The sequence below is a fragment of the Phyllopteryx taeniolatus genome, chromosome 17 (assembly GCF_024500385.1).
Source record: "Phyllopteryx taeniolatus isolate TA_2022b chromosome 17, UOR_Ptae_1.2, whole genome shotgun sequence".
Taxonomy (NCBI): Eukaryota; Metazoa; Chordata; class Actinopteri; order Syngnathiformes; family Syngnathidae; genus Phyllopteryx; species Phyllopteryx taeniolatus.
The window spans coordinates 22,353,869-22,374,391 of NC_084518.1; the positions used below are offsets into that span (position 1 = coordinate 22,353,869).

General features: G+C 41.3%; 2 protein-coding genes across 4 annotated transcripts in view; one reads left to right on the forward strand and one right to left on the reverse strand.

Moving 5' to 3' along the window:
* Nucleotides 1-1,868, forward strand: part of LOC133467740 (sodium/potassium/calcium exchanger 3) — a 27,644-nt gene extending 25,776 nt beyond the window's left edge. For both annotated transcript variants that reach the window (XM_061752948.1, XM_061752947.1), the window contains exon 17: nucleotides 590-1,868. In XM_061752948.1, the coding sequence (XP_061608932.1) occupies nucleotides 590-700 (111 nt within the window). In that variant the 3' untranslated portion in view covers nucleotides 701-1,868. The remainder of the gene's footprint in view (nucleotides 1-589) is intronic.
* A 166-nt stretch (nucleotides 1,869-2,034) lies between these two features.
* Nucleotides 2,035-18,077, reverse strand: LOC133467741 (zinc finger protein ubi-d4-like). Of its 2 annotated transcripts, XM_061752949.1 has the most exons (12): nucleotides 17,939-18,077; nucleotides 15,172-15,332; nucleotides 14,744-14,851; nucleotides 14,176-14,354; nucleotides 11,398-11,490; nucleotides 11,239-11,320; nucleotides 11,007-11,048; nucleotides 8,834-8,971; nucleotides 6,715-6,846; nucleotides 6,512-6,624; nucleotides 6,340-6,421; nucleotides 2,035-4,846 (listed from the first exon to the last, which is right to left on the reverse strand). In XM_061752949.1, the coding sequence occupies exons 1-12, from the start codon at nucleotides 17,968-17,970 to the stop codon at nucleotides 4,764-4,766; spliced, it is 1,245 nt and encodes a 414-aa protein (XP_061608933.1). In that variant the 5' UTR covers nucleotides 17,971-18,077; the 3' UTR covers nucleotides 2,035-4,763. The 2 variants fall into 2 exon arrangements, with proteins under 2 accessions (XP_061608933.1, XP_061608934.1); XM_061752950.1 differs by lacking the exon at nucleotides 11,007-11,048.
* Between the last annotated feature and the right edge of the window lie 2,446 nt (nucleotides 18,078-20,523).

The following is a 20,523-nucleotide window of genomic DNA, read 5'->3' on the forward strand; positions in this document are numbered from 1 at the left end:
AGAAACATATCCTGCCATCCAAGCAAGGTCTTTTTCATGGACGCCCCTGCTTAATTCAGCAAGACAATGCCAAACCACATTGTGCACGTGTTACAACAGCGTGGCTTCGTAGTAAAAGAGTGCGGATACTCGACTGGCCTGCCTGCAGTCCAGACCCGTCTCCCATTGAAAACGTGTGGCGCATTATGAAGCGTAAAATAGGACAACGGAGACCCCGGACTGTTGAACAGCTGAAGCTGTACATCGAGCAAGAATGGGAAAGAATTCCACCGACAAAGCTTCAACAATTAGCGTCTTCAGTTCCCAAACGTTTATTGAATGTTGTTCAAAGAAAAGGTGATGTTAACACAGGGGTAAACATGACCTTGTCCCAGCTTTTTTGGAACGTGTTGCTGCCATAAAATTCTAAGTTAATGATTTGCTGAAAACAATTAAGTTTATCAGTTTGAACATGAAATACCTTGTCTTTGTAGTGTATTCAATTAAATATAGGTCACACATGATTTGCAAATCATTGTATTTAAAAAAAATACATACACAAATCATTTTAAACCAGGTACAACCAGCCCTGTTCTGTGGTGTCCTGCAGGTGACGAGTGTTCATTTGAACCGCTGGAAGCTGGATCGCCGCCTCGGTCTGGGCCTGTTGTTCCTCTACGCCATTTTCCTGCTCTGCTCCATCCTCTTTGGGCACATGTGAAGTCAAATGACAGCGCAGAGCAACCCACCGCTCACCTTTCTATCTGCCGCCCATCCTTTTTGCTCAAGCCAAAAGAACGGTTTGGTCTCCTAACACACGTTTAACAGCAGCACTTCTCATTACTTTGATTTCTTACAGTGTTTGGCAACGCCACCACTTATTTGTTAGATTTTTGTTCCTCACCTGTGCTAAAAAGAAACAGTATTTATTGTTTTCCCCATTCTATATTTGAGTGTAATATATAATGTAGCAGCAATCTGGGAGGCTCTAATGTCCTACGTCACAGGGACTACGATGGACATGCACTGTCAGCCTCTCTACCAGTATTGATACAAATTAATGTACGTCGAGTGTGGCCTATACTAGTGTTTAGGGGTGTTATGATTAAATATACAGAATATATTTATTGAGTGTCACTAACTTTGATGAGTTTAGGTTAGTTTTGTCACACTGTGGTACAAAGAAAAATGTGTTTTCTTGGATGATTCAAATCAGATGAATTCACATTGGTGGAATATTTGAATTAAGCCCAAACCTTCGCCGGTACTTAATGCAATAGAATTAATGCTCTATACTGCTGCAGCTTTTATTATAAAGTAAAAGCAATCTGATATTTTTCTATGAGCTAACCAAGCTGGCACATTTTGGTACAAATGGATCTTATATCTGAGTCTTAAATGTTCCGCCAAAGTGATTTGATTTCCAAATGGAGGTATAATTATTGCTTTCCAAGAGTTTTTGCAAATGTTAAACCATTGACTTAAGATTTGCAGCAATGAAGGTTTGAGACTTGGCTAGTTTTGATATTGAAACTAGATCACGAGAATAATTAAGGCATGTTTCGGTGTGTAGAATATCTTGTGGGCGTTGACGCGCAATCATTTTGCGAAAGGGAGCACGCTGAGGCGGAAATCAAATGGAAACCGAAGATTGAATGTTTTAGTTTAACAGCTGTTCAATGGCATTGTTAAGTTTATTCAAATGTGATGAGGTAGAATTTTTTTTTATTAGGCATTTGATAGACTTATATCCTGAGTGCAATAATATTTCTGTTTGTACCTAATTTGTGGTTCGAGGAAGGAAAATATGGGTGTACAGGTACTGTACTATATATACTGCATAATAGAGAATTGCTGCCATCTATTAAAGGAAGGGTTTCCGCACACAAGACTGGATGGGTAACCATAATATTAGAAACAATGCTTTTCTACACCACCCACAATAAAACATTTCAGTACTAGTATATTACCCATTAACCTAGGGTTAGGAATTTCTTCATCTTGGATGTTTCATGAGATTGTGTCTTCATGTCTGCTGAGTGAAGCATAAAAACACAGTGCTTAGTATTTTTATTTTCCTACAGTGAAAAGTACAATGGGACATTCCATCAGTCAGCCTAAGAGAAGTCTCCTACAGTGATCTTACATTGAAACACACACACACACACACTCTCTTTCTCTAGAAAAATCCCAAGCCAATTCTGTAGAAGCTCCAATGGTGCCTCTTCATTCTTCCACAATGGCATTTAGTTCACACGGCACTTGACGCTTTGAGGACACATCATTGCTGAGCCCGTGTGACTGTCCTCATCACAACACACCACTCTGTAGCCTCCACGCACAAGCAGGGAAAATAAGTCTCATCCTATAGCAGCAAATGACCTCTTACAAAGTTGCAGTTGATGACTGGGGGGAAGAGGGAAAATAAAAAGTGGAGCTGCAATATGGAATAAATATAGAAAAGGGCGCAAACTGCTACAACACAGCAATGAAGACCTTGTTTTAATTTAGTGGGAGGAATTGTTGTGTGTCTGTGTTAGTAAAAGGCCCCAAAGAGCTCAAACTAACCCTAACCTGTTGACTTTTCCATCTTCCTCCTAACATGGGTGGGGAACCGAAACGTACATCACCCGTGACACCGTTTGATCTGGCCCGCCATGCATTTCTAATACAAATAAAACCTCAGAGCAACTATTATTTATAAAAAAAAAAAACTTGAATCCACAAATCCTCATAACATATATTTAAACATTTCTTCAATTGTTGAATCATTTTATTTTGCACATTTACTAAGGACCTAAATGTTTCGCAGCTCTGCAACTACATAGCTACACAAATGGGCAAAATATTTCTTAAAAAAAAAAAGGAAAGAAAAAGTAGTGGCATTATTACAAGCTACAACAACAATATAAACATGCTTAAATATATGTCAATCAAAACTGATCACTATTATCTTTGTAAGGATAGAGTGTTTGATATAGCTCTTGTATTGGATCTCATCAGATTTTGTGGAGGGTTAGTGTACACTACTGTTCAAAAGTTTGGGGTTACTCAGACAATTTCATGTTTTACCTCAAAACAAACCGTCGTATATATGCTTCTGACTGTTCAAAAGTTTGGGCTCACTTCGAAATGTCCTTATTTATTGTGCTCATTAACAATGTGGAGCCCCGCATACTTGTGGTTCGGCATCTGCGGATTCACCCATTCGATTTTTTTTGGGGGGCGGGGGGACCAACCTCAAAAACGCTTACTGGTGGTTTATCATCGGGTTTAGGAAAATATGTATTTTTAATTAGACTTTACACCGATCTGATCAGTTTGATCGGTATCGGCCGATTGGCTTTCATATCATAATTCGCCGATCCGATCAATGACGTCATCGATCGGCTCCGCAAAAGACATTTACTCCGCGTCGCCGTCGAATATGAATCCAAAAGCTAGTTTATTTTTAGCCTTGTCATGCGTCTTGTGGCGTAGTACTGTAACTGTCTGACAGCCAATAAAGTGTTTTTTCAATCTCGTCAGTGTGTCTCAGACAAACAACACGTACGTTATTTGCAGTCTGTGCACAACTGAAGTACGTCGTGGGGAGGGAACGTCATCTAAATGCTTCAACACAACAAATTTGAACGAGCACCTGAAGAATGGACACGAGTAGCAAATCGTGGGGGGGATCCAAACGGACGCAAACTCTGGACAACACCCGTCCATATAGCTGGGAAGCCGGACAGTGAGAAAGTTAAGAGTAAGAATGTCAGTATTTCAATTGCAGTAAGTTAGCACCCATTATTTCTGTCATGTTGTAATGTTGATTTGACCTAAACTTATGTCAGTGGCCAATCCTTGAATGCCCCCTAGAGGTCATTGAGGTTTTAACTTTTGTCTAAAATGCTAGAGAATAATTTTGAAGATACAGTACTAAGTATACACTACACAAGTATATACAATAAATGAACAAGTCATGTAAATAGAGGCATTGTTCAATCTTGTGATCGGTTATCGTTTCTTTAAACTTGCTGATCGGTCCCAAAAATCCTGATCGTGTAAAGCCTATTTTTAATGCAATTATAATGGCATCAATTATCCATGGATTTTCGCTATTCGCGGTCTTTATCTCCTGCGAATAGGGTCCACTAGATTTCAATGTTATCAAAAACAAGGACATTTTGAAGAGACCCCAAACTTTTAATTGCTAGTGTATTCAACGAAACCCTGGATATTTGTGTATATTCTGATTATGGAGAACCTACAATTTTGTTATTTGCTGAAAAACTAACCTATTCACTGGTGTCAAGTCTAATATAAGAATATTGCTTTGACGCCGTATTGTAGCATCTAGGGTTAGGGTTAGGGTTAGTCTTACGCGCACGCTCCCTGCAGTCTTTAAGCCTTTGGAGCCATTTTAACGAGCCTGATATGGGATCTATTTTTAGCCTGTGTGTGATGGTGTGAAAGGTTTCCTTAATCTAAATCAACCCCAACAGATGTACACTAAAGCGTACAGGGAAGTACTTTAGAAATATTGTATAGAAATTGTAGAAAAGCTGTACTTCGCACGGCATGCTACTTAATTGCAGCGAGCAAGTGTTCTGCTTCAAGGTCTCACGGGGCAAAAAAATCGAGCGTAACGGTCACATGTGAAGACATGAGGCCAGTGTGGTAGCGTGTACTCTACTGTACTGTACTTCCCTTTGGACCAACCACAGCCTCCCTCTGGACACACTCGCGCGACGTCCGTGTGTGTGCGGCAGAACACAGAGTGTGTGCAGAAGGAGCGGCCATCACGAGGGCGGGGCATCATGCTTCTGGTAGATGGACGCTTTGTCTTTGAGGAGGTCCACACACAGGTGACAGCTCCAGCTCCCTGACAAGACGCGCAACACACACAAAAAAAGGTCAAACACATACACAAACCTTTTCTGGTAGAATTATGTATTTGCCTCATCAAATTACAAATGTACTGGCAAAAAATGTTTTTTCTCGTTATATTATCAATCAATGTGTATGTGGATTTATACCTTTTTGTAAAATTACAACTAAATTCTTATTCATTCATATCAATTATTATTTTTTATTTTTTTTACCTGTGTGGCCCATCCCACAGTACATTTAACCAGCTAACAATTAACTAGTCCGATAACACTGAGGAGCACAATTTTTGTTGAGTTAGGTCTGACAGCTTTTTTAAACCCATTTTTGGGTGCAGAATCCAAACCTGATCGCAGTTTCTCTCTATCCCGTCTAGTTTTTTAACTATAGGATCACAGTTTTCTTAAAAAATATGAAATATGTCTATGTACAACCCCCATTCCAATGAAGTTGGGACGTTGTGTTAAACATAAATAAAAACAGACTACAATAATTTGCAAATCATGTTCAACCTATATTGAATTGAATACACTACAAAGACAAGATATTTAATGTTCAAACTGATAAACTTGATTGTTTTTAGCAAATAATCATTAATTTAGAATTTTATGGCTGCAACACGTTCCAAAAAAGCTTTTTTAACACCTGTCCCAGCTTTTTTGGAACGTGTTGCAGCCATAAAATTCTAAGTTAATGCTTATTTGCTAAAAACAATCAAGTCAAGTTTATCAGTTTGAACATGAAATATCTTGTCTTTGTAGTGTATTCAATTAAATATAGGTCGAACATGATTTGCAAATCATTATATTCTGTTTTTATTTATGTTTAACACAACGTCCCAACTTCATTGGAATTGGAGTTGTAAATAAAACACTAAGATGGAATAGTTACCAGCTTTGAAAACAAAAAAACCCCACCATAAAACGAAATAGAACTAACAATGGTATGCCCATGGTTACAAGGTTAGGAGAAAAGCCAGCACAAATCCTCTTAATTCCTACTATGCTAGCTTTCTGTTTGCAGATATTGATAGTACTGACCTATCGGGAGCTGCACACACCTCTCACCGCACTCTCTCAATTGTGACTGCACAAACAAGTTGCCACATAGCTGTAGATGAGTCCAATCGGAATCAACTGGCAAGTCTTACTACAGCGAATCAGTGAAATTTTGCTTATCTGGAGGGTAAACCTGACGTGCTAGGGAAAAAAATGATTGCAATTTTGGAATCAGCATGCCAATTTTACTTTTAATCAGCATAAAAATCTAACTCAACAGAATTTTGTTTCAAAATTGTTACAATTATCAGCACTTTCAAATATATTATCCCAAATTCTAGTACTTTACGACACACCCATAACATTTGGACTTTTTCAAACATTTCAAGCAACAAGCCTGTTGTTGAATATGTTTTCTTGTGGACAGAGATTTTAGTGGTGTGTACAAAGTGGTGAACAGAGGAAATAAATGAAAAATCTGGCCACGTACCCTCCGGGGGTTCTGCCATGGACGGCTTGAGACAGTACATGTGGTAACCACGATCACAGTCGTCACAGAAGAGCAGCTGATCCTGGAAGAGAACGGAGAAGAAAAAATGAAATGAGAAAACATTTAGAAATATTTCAACATATCATTGATGGTAAAAGGTGCGCAAACGTACATCGTTCTCGGAGGTGCCGCACATGTTACAGCACTTACACTCGATGCACTGCCAGCGATATGTCTTGACGGCGGCCATCATGGCGGGTGTGAACTGCAGGCAGGACGGGTGGCCTGAACCCACCACAGTTCTTTAAGCACCTTTGTACATGTTTGATCAAGTGGGTAAAAAGGGGGGAATCGAGCGAGTGCGTGGTAGCCAACCTGAGCGTCCGCAGTCGGAGCACGACACCAGCTCTTCGGACTGGCCCGTCTTGTGGTTGGTTTTGGAGTCTCCCAAGCAGAAGTCACAATACTTGTTGGGCAGGGCCAGCCCATCTGGGCCTCTCTTAGGAGCTGATAAAGACAAAAGAAAAGGAAGAAGACACAGAGTATTCCAGTGTTCTTCATCATTCGCGCCTCCACTATATCGCAGATTTTTAAGCAATTGCTTTCCCCTTCAGTGTAGTACTACGTTGTAAGAGATGCAGCATGGAATTAAGAGCAAGAAGAAGCAGAGAAGGTCGCAAACTAAACCCCAATTATACTCTAATCTAGTCCTCTAAGCATTGCCATATGCGTTGGTGCTCCATGTGTCTTAAGTAGCAGCTGTTTGAAGGTTTAAAACTCACGTAATACCGATGCTAATTTCTGTTAGCCTGTATATAGCATTTCGCATTATACATTGGCGTTAAGCAATTGGACGTTCATTTGACGAAATTATACGGGTTGGTTGAAAATCTTTGTGTTTAAAATACACAATGTTTAATTATCTGTTTTATGTGTTAGTTATACAGTAAATGTTAGCAGGGAGTGAGAAATAAACGGCTTGAAGCCAGAACGGTTACATTTACTTTGGAGAACTCCGTGAGCAAGAGTGGCACTAAGGAATACAACAGAAAGTAGGCTTAAATTAGAGGGAAAACAAGTATTTGATTAATTGACAACTAATCAATCAACTTATCGATTGTCAAATTACAGATAATTGACCAATATTTTGATGATCCATTAATCGTTTGCAGACATTCCTTAACTTAAAACTGTCCAAAGCCTCTGATTTCAGCCTCCCATCAGTAAATATTCTTAGATTTCTGGAGTCCTCCATGAAAGCAGACATTTGCAAACTTCTGCTTTTACTTTGGAAAACAATGATCAACATTTTTACCTATTTTCTGACAATACGGACCAAACCTGTAACTGAATCATAATCAATTCACGGGAAAAATAGTAGTCCATTTAATTTATTCTGAAAATAATCGTTATTTGCAGCCGTACTTGAAATAACTTGTAATCGGTATGTAATTGAACCTGACGCACCCTCAGAAGTGTACCGTGTTTCCATGACCATAAGGCGCACCGTATTAAAAGACGCAGTCTCAGTTACAGGGTCTATTTCTGTATTTAACACATACATAAGGCGCACCGTATTATTGGGCGCAGGCATGGTAAAATATACGCTAGCTTAAAACATACGGCAGCATGCATGCACGCTAAAACATGCATGTTAGTGTATGTTTTTAAAAAGGCAGCGGGAGTTCGGTTGTACTTTATTGAAGTATTTAACAATGTACTCATGTTATTTTTGGATCAATCCTCATCCACAAATCCATCAAAGTCCTCGTCTTCTGCATCCGAAATGAACAGCTGGGCAAGTTCTCCATCAAACATCCCGGGTTCCCTCTCCTCATTGTCGGAGTCAGTCTCGTTGCCGGGGGGCTCTTCAGCAATGATGCTGGCGTTTTCCTGCTTCCTCCACTTGCGAACCGTGGATTCGTTGATCGTGAATTGTCTCGCGGCTGCTCGATTCCCATGTTCCTCCGCGTAACTGATAGCTTGCAGTTTAAACTGTGCTTCGTAAGCGTGTCTCTTCGTAGGTGCCATTTTCGGGGGATCCTTCGCCAAACCTTCCCCCTTTAACGTCTGCATACTGTCCTCAGTCACGTACGCCTTTCCTCTATATAAGCAGCGTGTCGGCAGGAAATGCTCCCACTCCCCCCCCCCACGGGGCGCTCATCACACAACATTTACAGATTTTGCACACATAAGGCGCACCATATTAGAAGGTGCTCCGTCCATTTTGGAGAAAATTTAAGACTTTTAAGTGTGCCTTATGGTCGTGAAAATACGGTACATCAAACTAGTAGCCCTTCGCATCAATCAGTACCCAAGAAGCAGCTCTGTTTAAAAACAAAAATAAATACAAAATTTTTAAAAAATAACAAAAGGTTGGTGAGTACATCACTCTCACGCGTGACATTGCTTAATTGTTAAATAACCAATGACTGCTAGTCCACCATGCTGTCACCACAAGGACAGGTGAGCAAAACAGGCATTGACCACTTACTTTTGGGCGTCTCCGGCAGTGGCGGCGGGGGCTCGTTGACCTCCATCTCCTCCTTGTCTTCGCCCTCCTCGTCGGCCAGGTGCGAGTGGGTGTAGTGGTAGCTCAGGCCGGGGCGATTCTTGTAGCGCTTGCCGCAGACTGACGCCAACACCAGAAATGACAATAACATGTTTGTGCAAAAACATTTTATTTTAGAATATGTAGTAAGGTTTTACAGGGTGTCCAAAAATGCCCTTAACAATTTAAAAAATTTACTCAGTGGTTCTCAAGGTTTTTAATCACAATGCATTTGTGTATTTCAGGTGCCCTCTTGATGAAATAGATTAAATAAACCCCAAAAAAAAAGGCTACTCCCTAAGAAAAGGCACAATGTGTATCGTTGTTTATTAAAACAATCGAATTTGAAGATGCAGCAAAACTACAGGATGAAGTGTGGAAGACATTCACCGACACAGCAGTGAATTTGTACATTGATGACCCTCATTCAACTAACAGTGTAAATAAAGAGGTGAAATAAATTAGGGCAAAATAACACTTCAATAGCTACTCCTCATTTTTTAAATAATTTCCACAGATGCATTTATTCATTTGCTTTTGTAATAAATATGTTAAACTGTAAGGAGACTTTATGGACAACCTGCATATTTTTTTCACAATTAAATATTGATCAAATGACAGTCACCACAATATGAATGATAATATATTCAATACAATATGTATCATGTATGTGTATCATATATACAGTAAATTACATTTTATTACAATACCATAATACCTCAAAAGTCAAACGCCCCAAAAGTAGGACCAACATTTTCCAGAAAAATGTGGCTCAAAAGGTCCAACTTAAAAGTTCAAACCATTGTCATGCAAGATTTCAGCAAATCTCGGGAGATTTTAGCTCGCTGAAGATCGTAAAGCGTTTAAGTCGACAAGTGTGCCATACCACAGTTTGATAGTTTGACAAAATACTAATGCTTGTTAGTTCTCGCAATGCCAATCAAATGCCACTAGGTGACAGTATTGTTGTGCAAAGGGCTTCCTGTTTCCTCTCCATTATGCCAGATATCAAAGGGTGCCTAGTTGTACTTTAATTATATGGAGGGTCTTAAATTCACAATCACAATTATCGTGAATTTACTGGTATATTGAGATAATTTATCATTACCTTTAAACAAATGGTGTTATTATGTATAGTAGTCAAGATTAAAAAATTAACTTGGCCATTTTTTACTGTCTACTGCAACACATGGTTGTATCCGTGAGACTGCACCCGGCATTTACAAATTCAATATTTTAGGGATATTTCACAGTGCTTTGTTCTAAAACAGCTTGCGTGTGGCTAAAGGAAGCTGTGATGTGTGCGTGAAAACAAAGAGCAGTGAGTGTCATAAGATGAAGCCCAAAGACAAAGTTCTTCTTTCACTTCCTTTTACTTGTGCTCCCAGCCACCGGGGATCAGGAGGGATTACAGTACTGTGTGAGCGGCCGGGGCCTCCACATTGACCACATTTTTCCGAAAGGCGGAAAGTCACGTTGACAGCGGCCTCAAAAGGTTTCTTTATACTCACACGAACGGCGACCGCGCTAACGTCACTGCGGCTACCCCACACGCAGTTTGCCTTTATACCCGAGCGCAACCCACGAGCGCTGTTTTGAAAATATCCTGCAGTTCTCCTCCAAGTCGGCGGTGTCGCTACAGCTGGTATTGGCTAGGACACCACAGGGTGGAGTTTCCTCTGCATAGCTATTTCCGTTTTTCCTTTCCGGAACAAGGAGCAACTTCCAGCTAATCAAAGTGCACATAAGCTATCACTAACGCCGGAAATACATTTCCGGGTTTTTACGCAAGTGAGACAACAAACGGCCAAATAATTGGTCTATATAAAGCCTCAAATATTGTGTTTTACATCAATACTTAACTATATTCATAAAGTATAATGTGCTTGTGTATGAAAAAGCAAAGCTTGTTACGAAAACGCGCGCGAACAGCACGGATCTTGTGTTCATTGTGTTAAGATGACAAATCACTCGCAGCGTAACAATGAGTTGTTGTCCTCTGAATTAGGTTGCGAGCAACACAAAAGTCAGTGAAACTCACAGCGTAGATCACATAAACCACAAGTTACAGGCGAGCACATGACATGCAGACATTGTAAGAAGGAAGCTGATGTACCTTTTTCAGAAGGTTTGGAAATATGCTTTTGTTTGATAGTGTCTGAAAGAGAGGGGAGGAGACAAGAAAGCACAGACAGACACTCAGAAGAATGCGCTTGCTCAAGTAGAAAATAACACAGATCAAGAAGGAGGGGAAGTCTACAGCAGCTTCACTAGCTGACAGCATTACAGAGACCAGAAACGAGATGGAGGAGGTGAAGAAAAAGTCGCAGGCGTTTGGCGTCACTCACTGTCGCAAGCGTACGGCTTGTCCCGGTCCTCCATTGCTGCGGGGTCCAGCTTCTTCCTGCTGCTGCTGCCTACTCCGCGACCCTGAACATGCACACACACAACCTTAAAAACTATGATTTCTCCCTAAAACAAGTTTCTTGTCCCAGGCAATTGTTCACCTTTCCCTTCCCTTTGCCTCTTCTCTTCGGTGTGTCTTCTTCGTAGTCCTCGTCGTCCAGGTCATCGAGGAAGTCATCAGGCTCCAGGATTTTCTGTGGTGAAAATGGGCAAGTGTGGGAGCGTGAGAACAGTTTGGAGCAGGGGCCGGCAAAATATAGCTCGTGGCCCTAATACAGAGGATTTACATTCTTGAGAGTACTGTAATTCATTTCTGTTGAATTCATTTCACCTTTTTCACCTTAGTTGGTTAATTGAGAAATGAATTTCTTCTGAGTTTTTTTTTTTTTATTATTCACTTGTCATTAAATCATTGGAAAACTGATTCGTCAATAAATTAAAAAAAATATTAGTAAAATACAAACATTTATATATACACTTAACTACTTTGAGTTTTTGTATAATTAATTATAAATACATTTACAAATAATGAGAATACATGATTATAAAATACAGTGATCCCTGTTCATTGTGGGAATTGAGACCAAGATTAATCATTTCAAAACCTTTTCTACCATTATTGTGACATGACCTGTATGGCTCAGTTGAAAAAAAGAAATCTTTTTGTGAGTGGAAGTAACAAACAACTGAGATAATGTGGTTGCTTGTTAAAGTCTGCACACCCTTTTATCACTGGGGATGAGGCTTTGTTCAGAATTAACCAACCACACTCAAACGCACCATAGAAAGTACCTCGAATTCACCCTAAATAATGTTCAGCTGTTCTCATAGGCGTTTCCTGATATTTTTCTCCCACATGGATTAAACATTTAAAATGATCAAAAGACACTGTTTAAACACATTTTAAATGTATGTGAACATTTTTTAAGTATGTAATATCCATCTATCCATCCACCCATTTTCTACCGCTTATCCGAGGTCAGGTCGCGGGGGATAGTAGCTTTAGCAAGGACGCCCAGACTTCCCTCTCCCCAGCCACTTCATCTAGCTCTTTCGGAGTGATCCCGAGGCGTTCCCGGGCCAGCCGAAAGACGTAGTCTCTCCGGCGTGTCCCGGTCGTCCCCGGGATCTCCTCCTGGTGGGACGTGCCCGGAACACCTCACCGGGGAGGCGTCCGGGAGGCATCCGAATCAGATGCCCCATCCACCTCATCTGGCTCCTCTCGGTGCGGAGGCGCAGCGGCTCTACTCTGAGATCCTCCCGGATGACCGAGCTTCTCATTACTGTCTCTAAGGGCGAGCCCGGACACCCTGCGGAGGAAACTCATTTTGGGCGCTTGTATCCGGGATTTCGTTGTTTCGGTCACGGCCCACAGCTCGTGACCCTAGGTGAGGGTAGGAACGTAGCTCGACCGGTAAATCGAGAGCTTTGCCTTTCAGCTTAGCTCCTTCTTTACCACAACGGACCGATACAAAGTCCGCATCACTGCAGACGCTACACCGATCCGCCTGTCGATCTCCCGTTCCGTTCTTCCCTCACTCGTGAACAAGACCCCGAGATACTTGAACTCCTCCACTTGGGGCAGGATCTCATCCCCGACCCGGAGAGGGCACGCCACCCTTTTCCGACTGAGGACCATGGTCTCAGATTTGGAGGTGCTGATTCTCATCCCAGCCGCTTCAGACTCGGCTGCGAACCGCTCCAGTGAGAGTTGGAGATCACGGCTTCATCAAGCAAACAGAACCACATCATCTGCAAAAAGCAGAGATGCAATAATGAGGCCACCAAACCGGACCCCCTCTGCGCCTTGAAATTCTGTCCATAAAAGTTATGAACAGAATCTGTGACAAAGGGCAGCCTTAGCGGCGTCCAACACTCACTGGAAACGAGTCCGACTTACTGCCGGGACCAAACTTTGACTCCGATCGTACAGGGACCCAACAGCCCGTATCAAGTATGTAATAATAATGGAATTAAAAAATAAAAGCATTTGTTGTACAGTTTAAGCCTTAAAATACCCCTATGACACACTGTAATCACATTGAAACTTACTTAAACACACTTTTTAATAGACGTTACACCGATTTTATCAGCCTGATCGGTATCGGCCGATAATTAGCATTTTATGCTGATCGGCTTTAATGTCGCAATTTGCCGACGATCAATGACATCATTGATCGGCTTCACAAAAGGCATTTACACCGCGTCGCAATCGTGCGCAGTACATTTGAATCCAAAAGCTAGTTTATTTTTAGCCTTGTCACGTGTATTTTGACGTAGTACTGTAAATATCTGACGGCCAATAAAGTTATTTAAAAAAAAAAAAAAAAACAACATGTCGGCGGTGTGGGACAGACAACACGTAATGCCGGATCCAACTGCAAGACAAATTTGCTCTTTCACGATTGCACTATGTCAGACTACTGCAATAAAATCTTCTATTCCGATACCACCGCATCCCGTTTTTACGATCATTGGGCTTTATCTTGTCAACTGCGACCGGATACACTCGTTACCGTGGCGACGACAACAAGAGTGGATCTCGCCGACTGTATTAGAAGGACAAAATGGGGGAAAACGTGTGTTGGTGGTCGCCGGTGCTCAGGATAGGTCATTTAAAGAGAGACATTGCTCCATCTTGTGATCGGATCGGTGGTCAGTTATCGTTTTTTTTAAACTCGCTGATCGGTTCCAAAAATCCTGCTCGTGTAAAGCCTCCTTTTCAAACACATTGTCAACGTATTCCAACAACCGCGATAGGTGAACTGGAATACAGTGGGGAGTTACTTGAATACATTTTCTGGAGCATTTCAACTTTTTTTTCCCTGCACATCCCTGGTACGGAGTGTCACATTTGCATGTTTGTGTAGAACAAGAACCTTTCTGATGCGTGTGGCAGAGTTCAGGCCGACAGAGTAGTCGCCAGGGTTGGAATCTTCCTCAGACGCTCTGAGATCGGCGGGTGTGCGTTTGTCCAGAGAGTCGCCCTTTAGCAAGGCCTCCAGGCTGCTGCCATCAGATGACAACAGTGCATCCTTCTTCAGTCCAAAATCAACCTCTGCGTAGTCAAACACAAAAGCATAATTACATTTGCGTATCCAAGATGCTACAAGCATCCTACAAGCACGGGTCCATGGACCCCTAGTGGTCCGTGGTGTAATTGCAAGGGGTCCGTGAAAATAAAATACCTTTTTAAAAAGATCCTATGACATCTATAGAGAAGATTTGACTCAAATGTGACCTAGCCCTTTATCTACCTATACTACAGAGGGTACAGGACTTTATTTTTTCTAATTCCATCTGTTTCTCAAGTGTAATTCATTGCATTTTAATAAGGTGTCTCGACTCCATTTGCAATGTGGTAGTCATGGGGTACTCAGGGTCAATAAAAAATTTGCGGGGGGGGGGGGGGGGTCCCGCACCCTTTTAGCCACTGCTAAAAGCTACCTGACTTGACTGGGGGGAAGACAAGGCGAGGGTCCACGGTAGGATGAGATCTTCTCTTCTTCCTCCACCTCCTGGAAGGGTAAGTGTAGAGTTGCCCTGGAGCCTTGCCTGAGGAACATCAGAACTTCTATGAAATGCCATTTCGAAAGTTTCTATACATTTTCTTAGGAAATAATGAAAAATGTGTGGGTTAGTAAGTGAGCACACAAAACAACATCTAAATGTGCTGTTTAATTATAGGCAAATACACATTTTACACCTACACTTAACTACTGACCTGCCCTATGTGTCTGTTTTCCAATCAAATGTATCTCTTGAACACAAAAGTTTTCCCATCCCTGCTTTCCACAGTGGTCTGACTCGCCAATCATCAATACAAGATCTCTCTAATTTTGTCTGCTAAGAAGCACAACAATGTTGATCCCTACCAGGCCCTCTGTGCCTCTTTTCCATCCAAATGTAGCAGTTGCTCTGAGCCACGCCTGTCTGAGAGTCGAGGAAGGGCATGCGCACGCTCCTCTCAGCGCACAGACGAGCATTGTAGTTATGGCATTGCTCCATGGCATCTCTGTAGCATTGCTCTCCCAACCTGCTGGCACACAAAATAAAAAGACATTGTGGAAAAGGTTTTTTGACTTGTTTTGTTTTGTGCTGACAGCTTCCAGTTTTTTTTCTCTCAATGTTGAACACAACAGAAGTACTAGAGTGGAATTTCAACTTCAGAGGTCAAACAACCCACATCTGTCCTGTATCATTAGCTTACATATCGTTATTTAGAAGAGGCCCATTACCTTCAGTTTTTGTACTTTTTAACGGGTCCCTTTCAACACTTGCAGCAAAAGCGCAAGGATTCTAGTGTATGTTGCCGCTTCGCAGCCCATAAAAATACCAATTACTCCTTTCCTAATAGCCCTTTTATTAGGTTTTTCTCTCATTTTAAAGAATACATATTTTCAACTCATTTTTTAAGTCCATACAGTCCCCTCCAAGCGTATCGGAAAAGCAAGGTCAATTCCTGTTTCTGTTGAAGACTGAAGAAATTTGAGGTTCAGATCAAAAGATGAATATGAGAAAAAAGTTCAGAATTGCAGCTTTTTTATGGTATTTACATGTAGATGTATGAAACAACTCAGGACCGAGTACCTTTTGTTTGAAGCCACCCACTTTTCAAGTGAGCAAAGTATTGGGACATGAATGACGGGTGTTTCTAGTTGCTCAGGTGTTGCCTTTTAGATTGATTGCTTAAACATTAGATCGTGCTTGTTTTTGGCTTTGGGTTTCACCTGTGAAAACTGCATTTGCTATTAAGCAAACATGAAGACCAGAGAGCTGTCTATGGGAGAAAAGCAAACCATTTTGAAGCTGGGAGAAGAGGGAAAATCGATCAGCGCTATTGCACAAACATTGGACATAGCCAATACAACAATTTGAAATGTCCTGAAAAAGAAACAAACTACTGTAGTACTGAGCAACAGACATCGAACAAGTCAGCCAAGGGTATCAACAGCAGTTGATAACAAAAACATTGTGAGAGCTGTGAAGAAACATGCAAAGACAACAGTCAGTGACATCACTGCCAACCTCTACAGGGCAGGGATGAAGGGATCACAATCTGTTCGAAGAAGATTTCGAGAGAAGAAATACACAAGCCATATGACCAGATGCAAACAACTCATCAGCAAAAAGAATCGGAGGAGCCACAAAAGTTTTGGGACAAAGTTTTATGGACTGATGAGACCAAAATTAACCTCTACCAAAGTGATGGAAAGGCCAAAGTATGGAGAAAGAAAGGATCTGCTTGTGATCCAAAACACAAGTTCATCTGTGAAGCATGGGGAAGGTAATGTCATGGCTTGGGTTTGCATGGTTGCTTCTGGAACAGGCTCACTTGTCTTTATTGATGATGTAACTCATGATGGTACCAGCAGAATGAATTCGGAAGTCTATAAAACCATTTTGTCAGGCAATTTACAGAAAAATGCATCCAAACTAATCGGGAAAAGCTTTATCATGCAACAAGACAATGACACAAACACACTGCCAACACAACAAAGGACTTCATCAGGGGTGAAAAGTGGAAGGTCTTCGAGTGGCCAAGTCAATCACCCGACCTTAATCCAAAAGAGCATGCATTTTACCTCCTGAAGAGGAGACCGAAGGGAGAAACCACCAGAAACAAACAAGAACTAAAAGAGGCTCCAGTAAAGGCCTGGAAAAGCATTTCGAATGAAAAATGTAACAGTCTGGTGAAATCGATCGGTCGCAGGCTTGATGCAGTTACTGCAAGTAAGGGTTATGCCACCAAATATTAAATGTTATTCACTTTAAGTTAATTTAATAACATATGTTCCAATACTTTTGCTCACTTGAAAAGTGGGTGGCTTCAAACAAAAGGTGCTCTGTCCTGAGTTGTTTAACACATCTAGTTGTAAATACCAAGAAATAAAAGCTGGAATTCTGAACTTTTGTCTCATATTCATCTTTTGATCTGAAACACAAATGTCTTCAGCATACAACAAAAACAAAGGAATTGACCTTGCAGTTCCAATACTTTTGGAGGTCACTGCATATTATAAACAACTTCATCTTTATTTGGGCACTTACTGTGCTTTACATTGAGCAATATCTGTTACCGGCTGATGAGCTATTAACTTCCACCACTGCTCATAGGAATGCAGCCTTATGCCTATTCCTACTTGTTTATATCTAACAGACAATATGTTCTCCTTTGTATCTTATCTACTGTATGCACTCCTTTTACAAAGAGTAATTCATTCAATATCGATTCATTTTGAACTTCTACTCCACCAATTACCCCAAAATGACAACTTTGGCTAACTTTAGCCAGTTAGCTGGCTTGACGACGTAAGCTAGTTGTCAAATAGCGTCGTAAGGTCGAAATTAACCACATAAAAAACAATTTTGTTCACAAACATATATGCCGTATCACAGCGACTCGACACGCAATAATCAAAGACGTCAACGGCGTGCTTGCTAACTATTAGGCGTCTATTGTAGGAAATGACCAACACACGACGTTTCGACTGCGTGAGATAACCTTCACCCGTCCTGTGAGAATGGTCGGGCTAGCTAGCGACGTGACTGGTTGCTTTATAATGCAATGGTCGTAGTGTGTCGGTCGCATCGTTTGCCGTCTAGAAGCGAGAGAAGTGTGTTGGAAAGTACAACACTTACAGTTTGACAACATTCTCGACAACAGCTGCCATCTTGCTTCAGGACGCGGCCAAGTGGCTTCTGGGAAATGAGTCGGACCAGGCAGGCGACCACTTAGCACCGCTTAGTGGTCATTTTTGCTCACTGCGAGAGTATTCGTCCTTATGAATCAGTTGATTTGAAAGGGGACAATGCAATTTCATAAAACACATGAAGTACACATGGTTAAAAAAGCCAGAATTAGCCAGAAGGCTAGTTTTCATCTGTAGTCCCCTGGCCATGATGTACAAAAGCAGTCAAATACATCCATCCATCCATTTTCTGAGCCGCTTCTCCTCACTAGGGTCGCGGGCGTGCTGGAGCCTATCCCAGCTGTCATCGGGCAGAAGGCGGGGTACACCCTGAACTGGTTGCCAGCCAATCGCAGGGCACATAGAAACTAACAACCATTCACACTCACAGTCATGCCTACGGGCAATTTAGAGTCTCCAATGAATGCATGTTTTTGGGATGTGGGAGGAAACCGGAGTGCCCGGAGAAAACCCACGCAGGCACGGGGAGAACATGCAAACTCCACACAGGCGGGGACGGGGATTGAACCCCGCACCTCAGAACTGTGAGGCTGACGCTCTAACCAGTCGGCCACCGTGCCGCCCAGTCAAATACATCTAAAGACAATATAATACAGGATACATAATCAAAGACTTACTATACTATTAAGAGAGAATAAAACCACAAATCATTTGATCATAACAAAAAGAAAACATCATAACATACTTGTCTTTTAGTGTTGGCAGCTATAGGTGTTAACTAGCCACATTTTCCGTTTTTTTGTGAAGGCCTTGTCTTGTATGTTGTAAGCAGTTTCACCTCGTTCCACTCACCAGCGCTCCTCACTGACCAGGCCGACTTAGTGAAAGTGCTCCTGCGCAGAGGAATGAGACGCTCGCCTCTGACAGAGCCTCGAGTGACACGCTCAGAGCTGTTTCTTGGGCTGATGAACTCCGCCAGAGGAGCTGGGGTCAAATCATGCGGTACTTTATACATCAAATTGAAATCTGCAAATATGTGAAGACTGTCCCAGTTTAAAAGACTGTATTTTTTTTCTTTAAATTGCACAGTGATGATGGTGCCTTGGTTTTTTATCCATCACTTTAATGACTTGTTTGTACAAAACTTCCAATGGTTTTTTTGCATTCTGACCAGCCTGGGACCAACTGGTTATGCAATAGTTAAAGTGACTAAGAATCATTGAATGCAAGTACATTTTTGAGGCTTCAGTTGACATTTCATTTCGAATTGCACGAAAATTTGCGAGGTTTAATTTGATATTTTTACACAATTTGTCAATATGGGCTTTAAAGGAAAGCTGTGAATCTATTATTAACCCAAGGTATTTGTATTGGCTGACAATTAGCATTTTTTCTCCATGAACAAGTATGTCGGGGTCAGGTGATACTCTATTTGTTTTAGTGAAATACATGCCTTCACTTTTCGAAACGTTTAGCTGTAGACAGCACACCTGCAACCAAATTGTGACACAGGACATTGTATTAGTGAGTTTAGCAGCAACAGTATCTTTGGAGCGCCCATGAACAAAGAAAACCGTGTCGTCTGCCGCAGTTCATAATTTATATCTCCAAAAAGCAGCACATTTTTTGATTAAACCAGATTTTATTATTCCTAATATTGTAACTGTAGATATACAAGTCAACAAACATTTCTGGAATTGTAATGAAAATGCTCCACGGCACACTGACACCATGTGGAAGGGTCTGCTATGACAGACACGTACCTGAAAAATGGGACAGCAATTACATTTTTTTTTTATTTTTTTTTTGCAATAAGTGGCATTAGTCACAGTAGTAGTAATATAAACATCAGTAGCAACAATGATCAAAATAGCAATTAATAATAGTAGTGTTATTAACAACTACATAAGGAAGAAAACGGACATTGTCAAAAGCAAAGAGAAAATGAAAGATTTATCCAATGCTGCAAGACAATCCACTGGATGAAAAAGGACCAGTTCCAACTCGACTGCAAATACCCTGCCTTCTTCTCCAAAATAGAAATCACCTTTTTTCCCAGTCCCCCCCACTTCTATGAAACAGTTCATACATCAAAGCTGTTCTTCATTCCGAACTTTATTTTCGCGAGTGCTCTCGAACGCAACCAATTTTCCGTTCTTGTCAAAGCTCCTGATGCACACGCTTCAAGCAAGCAGTGCAGTATTTGTGTGAGGGTGGAAGAGAGAGCACTTGTTCGTTTTTTGCTTCCATGTCCAATTTGAAAGTGGATTCATTTACATTCAAATGAGTTGAAGAACGTGAGACAATACTCTGCTTGACCTTTGCACCCGCTTCCTCAGACTGCAGACCAAAGTGGATGTTTGGTCACCCTGTACTCGGATTGGAGCAATGGTTGTACTGATTCCACATTCATTCGGAACTAGAAAATAAGGCCAACCATTACAGTTTAAACCAGTGCAACCATTGTGTACTGTAATTTGACATCTCCCTCTGTGAGCATGTAATGGATGACTATTAACAGATTACCTGTAACATAACCCACTCAAACCTTCCAGTTTAGAATGATCAAGTTAC